General features: G+C 42.5%; 1 protein-coding gene across 10 annotated transcripts; it reads right to left on the reverse strand.

Annotated features, from left to right (window-relative positions):
• Positions 1 to 338: 338 nt before the first annotated feature.
• LOC147613777 (uncharacterized) lies at positions 339 to 10,396 on the reverse strand. 10 transcript variants are annotated; one of them, XM_086781751.1, is made up of 8 exons: positions 10,155 to 10,382; positions 9,193 to 9,265; positions 4,032 to 4,081; positions 3,466 to 3,552; positions 2,866 to 2,939; positions 2,503 to 2,612; positions 2,206 to 2,276; positions 339 to 1,970 (listed from the first exon to the last, which is right to left on the reverse strand). In XM_086781751.1, exon 8 carries the CDS (start codon positions 1,945 to 1,947, stop codon positions 487 to 489), a length of 1,461 nt encoding a protein of 486 aa, XP_086637877.1. In that variant the 5' UTR covers positions 1,948 to 1,970; positions 2,206 to 2,276; positions 2,503 to 2,612; positions 2,866 to 2,939; positions 3,466 to 3,552; positions 4,032 to 4,081; positions 9,193 to 9,265; positions 10,155 to 10,382; the 3' UTR covers positions 339 to 486. The 10 variants fall into 10 exon arrangements, 8 of the variants coding, with proteins under 8 accessions (XP_086637877.1, XP_086637879.1, XP_086637876.1 ...); XM_086781753.1 differs by lacking the exon at positions 4,032 to 4,081; XM_086781750.1 differs by lacking the exons at positions 4,032 to 4,081; positions 10,155 to 10,382 and adding an exon at positions 9,527 to 9,690 and having other exon boundaries at positions 3,466 to 3,539.
• Between the last annotated feature and the right edge of the window lie 1,188 nt (positions 10,397 to 11,584).

Here is an 11,584-nt window from a genome sequence, read left to right on the forward strand (position 1 = left end):
TTCTACTTTCTAGACCATTACAAGAAACAAAAGCCACGTCACAAAGCATCATAATAAAAGATTGATGTGTTCAATTAAAAAAATTGACCATTTACATTCTTGAAGTTGAAGTGCTAAGAGGTCATAGTATCAAGTAGCTCCCAATAGCAACGAAGTTCATGATCATTTCATAAGATAATGTTGCACACACTCTCAAAGACAAACACTCTTGGACATACGTTTCATGTAAAGCAGAAGAAACTCTGAGCAGACATACATTTCACGTTAAATTAAAACTTCAACTAAGCAAAAATAAGAGACATGATAGTCCTTGCCCCTCGGGCACACCAAAAACTATCTCACAAAACCAACATCATGTATGCAAAACAAAGTTGGAAACCCATAGTAACAATTCATAAATCTCTTATGAATCTAAAAGGTACTCTGGATCATCCTGGCTTCATTCCCAAAATCACTTATAAAATCTTTCAAACATGAAAAACTAGTCTAGACCATCCTAGCCTCTCTAAAGAGCTCTTCCAACTCGAGTAGTTCTGCATTGAAGTCTTCTTTTGTCTCACACAACGTACTGTATTCAAAATCAATAAACTTCGCTTTGCCTTTATGAAATAGCATATTGGATAACGACAGATCTCCATGTAAAACCCCTTCTCTATGTATGTTAGCTAGTGCCTCACGAACTGCCGTCTTCACACCTCTTTCAGAAACCAAATCCTTGATAGGTGGTCCCTTGAGCTCATTAGTAAGCCCAAGATACAACACCGAAGTATGGGGTAATCTACCCACGACCACTAGAGAGGGAAGATATAAGCCTTGCAAATTCTTCAGATGATGATATATTTTCTGCTCTATTAAGAATGCCCTTAGTGCTGTCTCTCTCCTCAAATCAAATGTCTTTAGAGCAACTCTCTCTCCTTGAACTTCACCTTGCAAGATATTTCCATGTTTTCCAAGTGCAACAACACCTCCTGTAACTCCCAAGTCCTCAAGGGGATAGACAGGTATATTATGTAACTCCTCCTCACTGTAAACATCCAAATCTGCGGTGAGCTGTCTTCTTTTCTTCCTTTGGGCCTTCACTTGTACATTTTGTATATTTCTCCTGAGTGTTCTACCACTGCTTGAAGTACCCCTTATTTGCGGAAGACTCAGCGTGTATCCTTGTGTGGGTGTCTCTGTCACCAAAACCCGTGACATGGAGAGCTTCAAGTGCTTGCGCTGTTCAGCAAATTCCAGCACATACAGAAATTTCTCAAGTGGCGCATCATCTATCTTGACGATCGGAGAGAAAAAAAGCGACTTTGATGCTGCATCATCTCGATAAAAGAAAACCGACTGATTATAGTTACTTATAAACCCCACTATAGACTCATCATTCACCATATCGCCATAGAGTTGCTGTAAAACTTCTATGCATTTTTTTCGTTCCGAGGGACTATTCAAGGCCTCTTCAAATGATCTCGCCAGCACCTCCCACTGCCAGTGACCTTTGCCCTCTCCATTCCCATAAACTCGAGCAGAAAGATTCCTTAGATCTTGGGATTGGGTGATATCGATGATAACCATATTTGTGAAGCTGAATGCTCTGCCTGAACCTCCGGACATATACTCGAGGGTGAAACCTAGTTTCTTTGCAAGATCATTCACCTGTGGAAACAGAATCTGTTCTAAACATCCACGAATTGCACACTCATCTGAAGCAGGCTGTAGGCCAGCCCTCCACACGGACATCATATTAACGTTTCGCTTCTGAACATCATCGAGTCTGCTAGAAAGATCAGATGCCCTCGCCAAGAAATTTGGCCACTCCCTAAGTTCTTTGAATGTCCTTGCATTCACTGCTTGCGTGCGCCCGCTAGACTGTCTTTGAGAGAGTCTCTGGGGTAAGTGCGGAAGGGGAGAACGGGCGAGTTCTTTATCTGTCATCAATATCCCCTGAACAGCCATACCCAAAATATTGATTTTTGAACCTGAAAACAAAAAATCAACGGATAAATCCTTTTGAAAGTTATACGCATGGAGCTCAAAAATGCAACAAAGACCACGACAAGAACAATCCAAAAGGTGTTCTTCCTGCTGCAGCACAAGCTACGCCATGTCTAAACCTAATCGGACGTACCTTTCATGTGTCATAACAGCAGAGAGATGACAGGACTATCTTTATGTCTCCTATCATTCAGGAAAATGCAGAGAACAAGAACTTACAATGACACAATTATGGCCCTTTCTTTGTCCAAACTTGACGGTGCAATAGCAATCAGCAAGATCACACAACCCTAGGAGGGATACCCAAATCAGAAATAGCATTAGATAGCAAACAAATAAGCCCCTGTAGCATGCCATCAAAAACTCACAACTGAGGTGTGTAATATATCCAGCTGTGCCAATGCCATTTCTATGTAGTGCATATGCATCCATGTGAGCTATTGGCTAGAAGCGAGAAGCTGACTATGCGTGTTCAAAACAAAAGGTTGCTAAGACATATTCATAGCAAGGAAAAACCTGTTGCTTCTCATTCAAGAGGATGTGGAGAACAAATACTGATGCAACAGCTATTGCCCTTTCTTTGTCTAGACTCCACGGTGCAACAGCAAGATCCCTAGGACAGATGGCTGAATCAGAAACAACGTTAGGCAGCAAACAAAATAGCCACAACAAACCTAAAGCATGCCATCAACAACTCACAACTAAAGCGTGTAATGTATCCAGCTCTATCTAAGTAGTGGATATGCATTTGTGTGAGCTATTGCCTAGAAGCGAGAAGCTGACTGTGCATGTTTAGAACAAAAGCTTGCCAAAACATATTCATATCAAGGAAAAACCTGTCGTTTCTCACTCAAGAAGTCGCAGAGAACGAGTACTTACGATGATGCAACGGCTATGGCCCTTTCTTTGTCCAGACTCACCAGTGCAACAGCAGCAGCAGCATCGCCACAACCCTAGCACAGATGGCCGAATCAGAAACAACATTAGGCAGCAAATAAAATAGCCCCAATAAACCTGTAGCATGCTATCAACAACTCACAACAATAGCCCCAATAAACCTGTAGCATGCTATCAACAACTCACAACTGAGGCATGTAGCGTAACCATCTCTGCCAATGTCAGTTCTATCTAAGCAGTAGATATGCATGCGCATGAGCTATTGCCTAGAAGCGTGCAGCTGACAATGCATGTACAGAACAGAAGCTTGCTAAAACATACTCATACAAAGAAACACATGCTGTTTCTTTCGCAAGTCCAAAATAGCCACAACAAACCTAAAGCATGCCATCAACAACTCACAACTAAAGCGTGTAATGTATCCAGCTCTATCTAAGTAGTGGATATGCATTTGTGTGAGCTATTGCCTAGAAGCGAGAAGCTGACTGTGCATGTTTAGAACAAAAGCTTGCCAAGACATATTCATATCAAGGAAAAACCTGTCGTTTCTCACTCAAGAAGACGCAGAGAACGAGTACTTACGATGATGCAACAGCTATGGCCCTTTCTTTGTCCAGACTCACCAGTGCAACAGCAGCAGCAGCATCGCCACAACCCTAGCACAGATGGCTGAATCAGAAACAACATTAGGCAGCAAATAAAATAGCCCCAATAAACCTGTAGCATGCTATCAACAACTCACAACAATAGCCCCAATAAACCTGTAGCATGCTATCAACAACTCACAACTGAGGCATGTAGCGTAACCATCTCTGCCAGTGTCAGTTCTATCTAAGCAGTAGATATGCATGCGCATGAGCTATTGCCTAGAAGCGTGCAGCTGACAATGCATGTACAGAACAGAAGCTTGCTAAAACATACTCATACAAAGAAACACATGCTGTTTCTTTCGCAAGTCGAAGGCATGGAGCTCATACATGCAGCAACGACCAGCAAGTTGAAACAACGAGAAGAAACCAAAAGTTCTTGTTTCTGCTGCAGCACAGACTACGTCATGTCTAAACCTAAGAGGGTTTCCATGACAACTCTAAGAGATGGGCACTCTTTTCGTTTGCTATCATTCAGGAAGACAGAGAACGAGTACTTACAAGTTACAATAACGCTATGGCCCTTCTTTGTGGAGACTCGACGGAAGACCCTAGGAGGACAGCCGAATCAGAAACAAAAATGCACAGGAAAGAAAATAGACACATGAGACCTGTAGCATGCTATCAACAACTCACAAGTCACAACTAAGCTGTGTAGCATAACCAGCTCTGCCGGTGTCATTTCTATCTAAGCAGTGGGTATGCATGTGTGTGAGCAATTGAGTAGAAGCATACAGCTCACAATGTGTATATAGAACAGAAGCTTGCTTAGAAGTTTTTACATCAAGAAAAATCCTGCTGTTTCTTTTCAAAAGCAATACGCACGGAGCTAAAAAATACAGCAAGAAAAAAACCAAAAACCTGCAGCACAGGCTATCTATCCCATGTCTAAACGTAAGAAAATGTACCAAGGGAATGCTTATAATGACGCAATGGCTATGGCCCTTTCTTCGCTGAGACTCGATGGTGCAGCAGCAAGCAGCAAGGTCGCCTCCACGATAGGAGGGATAGCCCAATCAGAAACAACGTTAGACAGCAAACAAAATAGCCACAAGCCGACTTGCGGCATGCTATCAGTGACTCACAACTGAGCTGTGTTAACATGACCAGCCCTGCCGGTGTCATTTCTATCTAAGCAGTGGATATGCATGGTGCGAGGAATTGGCTAGAAGCGTTAAGCCAAAAAATTTCGAAAGTCATAGGCATCGAGCTTAAAAATACAGCAAAGACCAACAATGAGAGCAAACAAAAAGTCCTTTCTGCTGCAGCACAGGCTGCGCCATGTCTAAACCTAACAAGACATACCTTTCCTCTGCCATGACAACTATGAGAGATGACGGACTCTCTTTATATCAGCTATCGTTCAAGAAGATGCAAAGAACGAGTGCTTACAATGACAATGGCTATGGCCCTTTCTTCACCGAGACTCGATGGTGCAACAGTGAGCAGCAAGATCGCCCCCACGCTAGGAGGGAAAGCCAAATCAAAACAACCTTAGACAGCAAACAAAAAAGTAACAAGAGACCTTGGCATTCTATTAACAACACACAAACTGAGCCGTGTAACGTAACCAGCTCTGCTGGTGTCATTTCTATCAAAGGGTGTTTACACGCCGCCATTAGCTTACCCACGCAATGCTCGCCCACAAGCAGGGATGTTTCCAGGGGCTGGCCGACTCTCACTGGGCTTACATACACCACGGCACACGCAAGAAAGGACAAAGGTTGCCAGTGCTTCCCATTGGTGCAGAACGCAATTGGGCAGAGATACTTGGGGTTGGGGCAGCCAATACCTCCTGCCCAAATTTTCTGCGATGAGAACGGTGCCTTGCTCCTTTTCAACCTGCACCTATTTATGTCTGCTCTTGTCACATAGTCGGAAGCGTACTTGAATTATTCAATCATTCACTTCACAAAAGAGAGAGAGAGAGAGAGAGAGATTCGACACATCATTGGGGACCAGAAGATGGGCTGGTCCCCCCCCATAAAGATCATTCTTTATTACTAAGGGGAATCTTTTACAAGCACAAAAACGGGGCGTAAGCCCGTCCCTTTTCTATTTCTGCTTTCCACTAAGAGGAATTCCTTCCTCTTCTGTGAGTCCCTTTGGAAGCTCTCAAACGAGAGTCTATCTTCCAAAATCTTCTAGGAAGCCCTCACGAATGAGAGTCTATCTTCCTCGTGTCTATGGGTCCTTAGGAAGCCCTCGCGTATGAGAGTCTATCTTCCTCGTGTCTATTGGTCCTTAGGAAGCCCTCACGTATGAGAGTCTATCTTCCTCGTGTCTCTTGGTCCTTAGGAAGCCCTCACGTATGAGAGTCTATCTTCCTTTATGATTGCATGGAAGCCCTCGCGTAGGAGAGTCTATCTTCCTCTATTTTTACTGTGGAAGCGAGGGTTTTCCCTTCATAAAAGCTATCATTCATGCTCAATTCATTCATGCAAATCGTTCATAGAAGAGTACTAATCATAGGGGACTATGTCCCGTAAGAATATAAGAGAGAGAGAAGGTGAGAGGCAAGCAAACACACAAACATGAGCTTGCTGTAATTTACTGCACCAAACCTGAAATCTTACCTGAGCTTGCTCCAATGTCGATTTGAAGCGCTTCTCCGCGACGAAACAGCCCTAAACTTTGTAGGCTTGTAGGAGAAGGATAGAGAAGCAAGAATCTATGGCTCCTCTGCTGAAATCAGCCCTAACAAAGGTGTTTAGGGGCTGAAACAGCCAGCTGCACTTTGAGAGTTAGAGGGTTTTCACCCTAACTCTCGCGATGAATCTCTTTCTCTTGCTTGAGAGAGCAATGGGGCTGCTTTGTTCTTGATGATGGGAGCCTTAGCATCCACATGCATCACAATGCACACCACCAAGCTTTAATGGAAGCTTCACTATCTTCTCCTTGCTACACTTGCTCCACACACTACTCACTCACACTAATGCAAGAGAGAAGGAGGAGAGCTCTTTAAATAGGGAGGAGGAAGCAAAAATCGCCATCATGAGAAAGAGGGTGATGTGTGTGAGTTCTCAAAAGGTAAGTGTGCCAAGTGGCACACTTACTCTTTTATAACTTTAACCATTCACTTTTCATTTTAAAAACTTTTGAACTATTAAATTAAATGTGCACTTTACATGCACATGGCCACACAAACTAATGCATTAACTTTTTGACCCTACCGTTTCCACCGCTGCGGGACCAATGCTTCAACACTTTACCTACACTGCTCTGGCATCACCAGGTCACATTAGTCCCATTATGGAAACATCTAAAACTATTAAAAATAAGTAAACCTTTACTTATCCTAAGGCCTTTTAGGGCCTTAGGAGGTCTTAGGGACCCCATCTCATTCTTGTGCTTGTACTGTTCTGAGCCTGTCTTTCTGAGGCCTTAATTGCCCCTACATGAGGTCCCGATTTCCCAATCTTAGGAGCCTCAGGACAATTAATATGCTAGGGTCCCCGCCGCTGAGATGTTCTAACCACCGTCGTGGCACATCTAGGACCCTACTAACTATTCTAGTGTGCACACAACTACTGCGAGAGTACTCATAACTTAAAATAACAATCAATAAAAGAAAGTTATTTATTAAATCTAGAATTTCTGGAATAGTTACATCCCTCTTGGTTCTAAACAGTTGACCTCAACTGTAGAGCGTCAACATAACTATGCAAGATGTCTGGGTAGTCCTTAAGATCTGACTCAGTCATCCACTTTGCATCTAAAGGGGTGTAATTTTTAAACTTAACTAAATACTTCCTATGTAGTACTCCCGACTTAAGTTGTCTCTCCGAGTGGTGAATGATCTGTTCTGGCTGAAGAATGGAAAGCATTATGGATTTGCCAATGTGAAGGCAAATCTAATCTAACAGTCAAATCATTGACCTTTTCTATGATCTTAAAAGGACCATAGAATCTGTTGGAAAGCTTTAGAACTTTGCCTTTGCCGACTTGAATTTTAAGTCTAGCTTTGGCAAACTTAAGTAGAACGTTTTGTCCTACTTGAAGATCAAGTCTTCTTCTGTGCTTGTCTGCTTCTCTCTTTTGCTTCTCTTGAGAGCGAAGAATCGCTCTCTTAACTTGACTATAGGCGGAATCTATGTCACGCACAAACTCATCTGCAGCGAAGATGTTCTGCTTTGTAACTAATATGGGAAGCAACATGGGCTTCCCATATATGACTTCAAAAGGAGCTTTACCAGTAGAAGAGTGTATGGTATTGTTATAAGCAAACTCGACTAATGGTAAATACTTCTCCCATTCTGATTGTCTATCTGCTGAGACATAGCACTTTAGGAGATCTAATATCGTAGCATTAGCAATCTCACTTTGGCCGTCTGTCTGGGGGTGGTAAGCTGAGGAGAAATGAAGTTTAGTCCCCATGTTCTCAAAAAGTGCTTGCCAAAAGAGACTCGTCATGCGAGGATCTCTATCGCTGACGATCATCTTTGGCATACCATGATGCTTAAAGATCTGTGCAAGAAATATTCTTGCCATATGATCAGCTTTTATGGTCTTCTTAACTGGAAGGAAATGTGCTTGCTTACTGAATCTGTCTAGGATCATACATATGGTCTGCATGCCATATGTTAGCGCATTGGGTACATTTGGAGAGCAAATATGCTCTCCAAATGTACCCAATGTGCTTACATAATGCATGTGGACCATATGTATGGTCTGCATGCGCTATGGTAGTGCATTGGGTACATTTGGAGAGTGTATTTTCTCTCCAAATGTACCCAATGTGCTAACATAGCGCACGCAGACCATACATATGGTCCGCATGCACTATGATAGCACACTGGGTAGATTTGGAAATTTTATTTGCTCTCCTAATTATTTGAATCCACTACAATATGGCATGTGGAACATACATATGGTCCGCATGCACTATGGTAGCGCATTGGGTACATTTGGAGACCGTATTTTCTCTCCAAATGTACCCAATGCACTAACATAGTGTATACAGACCATATGTATATAAATGCTTGTGCTATGGTAGCACATTGGGTACATTTGAAGAGCAAATGTGCTCTCCAAATGTACCCAATGCATTACCATAGCGCATGCAGAACATACATATGGTCCGCATGCACTATGTTAGTGCATTGGGTACATTTGGAGAGCAAATACGCTCTCCAAATGTACCCCATGCACTAGCATTGCGCACGTGGACCATATGTATGATCCGCATGCTTGCTATGGTAGCACATTGGGTACATGCATAGAGAAAATATGCTCTCCATATGCAAAAAAACATAAGACAAATGGACAAATTATTAAGAGGACATACATATCGCACAAGCAAAACTTGGCCATGCAATGGCATAGCCTTGTGTCTGTCCCAATTTCAATACATCCGGCTCGTGAGGAGGTGGAAACAGAATCTCCACATTCGGCATGTATACCACATTGATGGACAGTCCAAAGTGTGCATGAGGGAGTGAGTTGCCGTGCAATATCGCATCTGAGCCCATATGCATGATGGTCCTCTTTGCAACTACGGTTGCCCCTTTGAATAGCTCCACTACATCACCCACTTTGTATGTTGCCATAGCTATAAAAATATTTAAAAATAGGTTATTTAACAATAAACCAATGTATTCTTAGAGTGAATAGAAGTGAGAGAAATAGTGTGTAAGTGTGTAGAATAGAGATAGAAACATACCCAAAGCAGCGGTGTTGTATGCAAAGGGTTGCTAGAGAAGATGGCTACTCCGGAGTCACGAACTGTAAGTGCTCTACAATAAACACAAGAACATTGAGAGAAGATGACATTGTTGAGAGAGAGAGAGAGAGAGAGAGAGAGAGAGAGAGAGAACATGCATGCACATTGAGATAAGGGTACATAAGCTTCAATGTGTGACACAAAAAACATAGGGTTTGAGAGTAAGGGAGAGTTGGATTCAACACCTAATATTGAGAGAGAAGAGAAAAGCATACCTTCTTGAATACGGGGGGGAAACAAAAATCAAGAGAGGCAAGAGAGGGAGGCATCATACCTTCTTCAATGTGCCCTAAACTTGCCCTTGCGGGTTAGATGGAGATGGGGTGAAGGTATGGGAGCTCAAAGGAAAGGGGTGGCATCAATCTACAGCAAGGGCATAGCTCTGTATTTTCATTATTTTAAAATATGGAGTGAAACGATGGCCCTGGGAAAAGTTTTATTTTGCCAGCGCTGTTATTTTCAGCACTTTTACTTTTAAAAAAAAGTCAAAATTGCTCAAAATTTCAGTGGTTACACAAAAAATGCTAAAATTTTCAACGTTAACCAGTGCTGGATTTTCTAGCATTAGTCAGAGCTACAAATATCAGCATTAGCCAAAGCTGGAATTTCCAACGCTTACATTAAACGTTGAGATTTTCAGCAGTATTTCCAACCAAAAAACTTTTTAAAAACTGCAGGGAAGGTGCATGGTGAAACAAGAGACCCACCTATCAACCACCAAAGGTCCTCTTGAGGGAACACATGAGTGGGAGGAGAAATGGGTTCTTGATCGCCCTTTTAGAAGACCCAATTTCTCTGCAGCTCTTTTAATTCAAAAATCGAGCTCGCAAAGAGCCCAGGTTTCATTGAAATACACGAGCTTGTAGAGGCGATGAAATATGACAGGGACTGGAAGAACTTACGAAGCTCGCTCTCCTGCTTGATCTCCTCCAGCTTGTTTGGCCCCATCTGCTGTAGCCTACGCGCCGCGTCCACTGAAGTCAGCCCTGCTTTTGTACAGTCCAGGGTGAAACACCTCCTCCATAGCCACGCTCTTCAGCATGTCACCAGCACAACAGAGTTCGCATCCTGGTTCTTACCGTTAACCAAGATTAGCCGAAAGTTAGGGTTTTTTCATTATTTTTAATAAAAAATTTACACCACACCCCCCCTCTCTCTCTCTCTCTCTCTCTCTCTCTCGACTCTTCTCCTCTCTCTAACCTCTCTCTCTTATCAACACACTTTTTTTTTTGGTAAAACGAAGAAATTATATTATGAAACATCCATTTTACATCGGGCAGTGCTCAAGAAAAGAGCCTATGCCCTATCCATCAGAAACAATAAAAGAAAAGCTGAATACAAGAAACATCCAAATCTTCTTCATGTAAGGCATCATATAAGGACTGCCGCAATGAGGCTCGCAAGAACTCATAAGGGTGCTGAAGGGGTGAATTCAGATATGCATGATTTCGCTGTAGGCAGAGGTGAGGGTCCATACGGCCCAGTATCTGATCCAATGGAAGAAAAGAGAACACTGTGACAAAGAAGCTGATAATCTGCCAAACATCCAAAAAAACTTGTAGAACCTGTGTGCAGGAAATCTGGTGCAGGAAATCTGAGAGATAAAAAATAGGAGATCTTGTCCAGAAGGTCTCTGGAATATGAACAAAACCACAATAAATACGGAATACTCTCAGTAGTATGATGACATCTTGGACAAAGAGGAGAGGCAATCCTTCTTTGAGCCAATTTCACTCCCACTAGAAAAATACCAACAATGCATCTCCAAAGAAAGAGTCTCTGCTTCAATGGCATTTTCAACTTCCATATCAATGTCAATTTTCCTTTCCACCAAGCTAAAGACTTATTCAGATGCCAAAGAGAATTAGCATGATGAGCAATCCATGGAAGAGGTAATATCAATCGATAAGCCTGTATGGAAGTCAATAGATGCAAAGGCTGAGAGGATAATCTTGGACTTGAAGACTGAAGATGCCAATCTTGAAGCCTGTCTCTTACATCCACCATATAGGTCTATGATGCTTCCCAAGATTGTATTGTTGGCATGCTGCCGGAAAAGAGAGAATATGCCCTTGAGTATCTACCACGTCGTCAATGAACCGGATGCCCAACTTCATAAGATTGTAAGCTCTGATTGGTTGTTGTACAGCAAGGGGAGAGTAAAAAATAGCACTCCAATGTAGGCTTTCCATTCGAAGCGAGAAAGCTATAGAAGCAGGATGGGGATACCATTTGATGCGAGAGAGCACTTTCTTCCAATCCTAAATCAAGGAAGTAGAAAATGGACAACCAGGGATTTTACCTTGAAATTTGCCAAGTATTTGACCACACA

The sequence above is a fragment of the Cibotium barometz genome, chromosome 43 (assembly GCF_041138505.1).
Source record: "Cibotium barometz isolate CiBa-2024 chromosome 43, ASM4113850v1, whole genome shotgun sequence".
In the NCBI taxonomy this organism is placed as follows: Eukaryota; Viridiplantae; Streptophyta; class Polypodiopsida; order Cyatheales; family Cibotiaceae; genus Cibotium; species Cibotium barometz.

Coding starts and splice junctions, on each gene's coding strand:
- LOC147613777 (XM_086781752.1), bottom strand. CDS start 1,947: ATGGCTGTTCAGGGGATATTGATGACAGATAAAGAACTCGCCCGTTCT.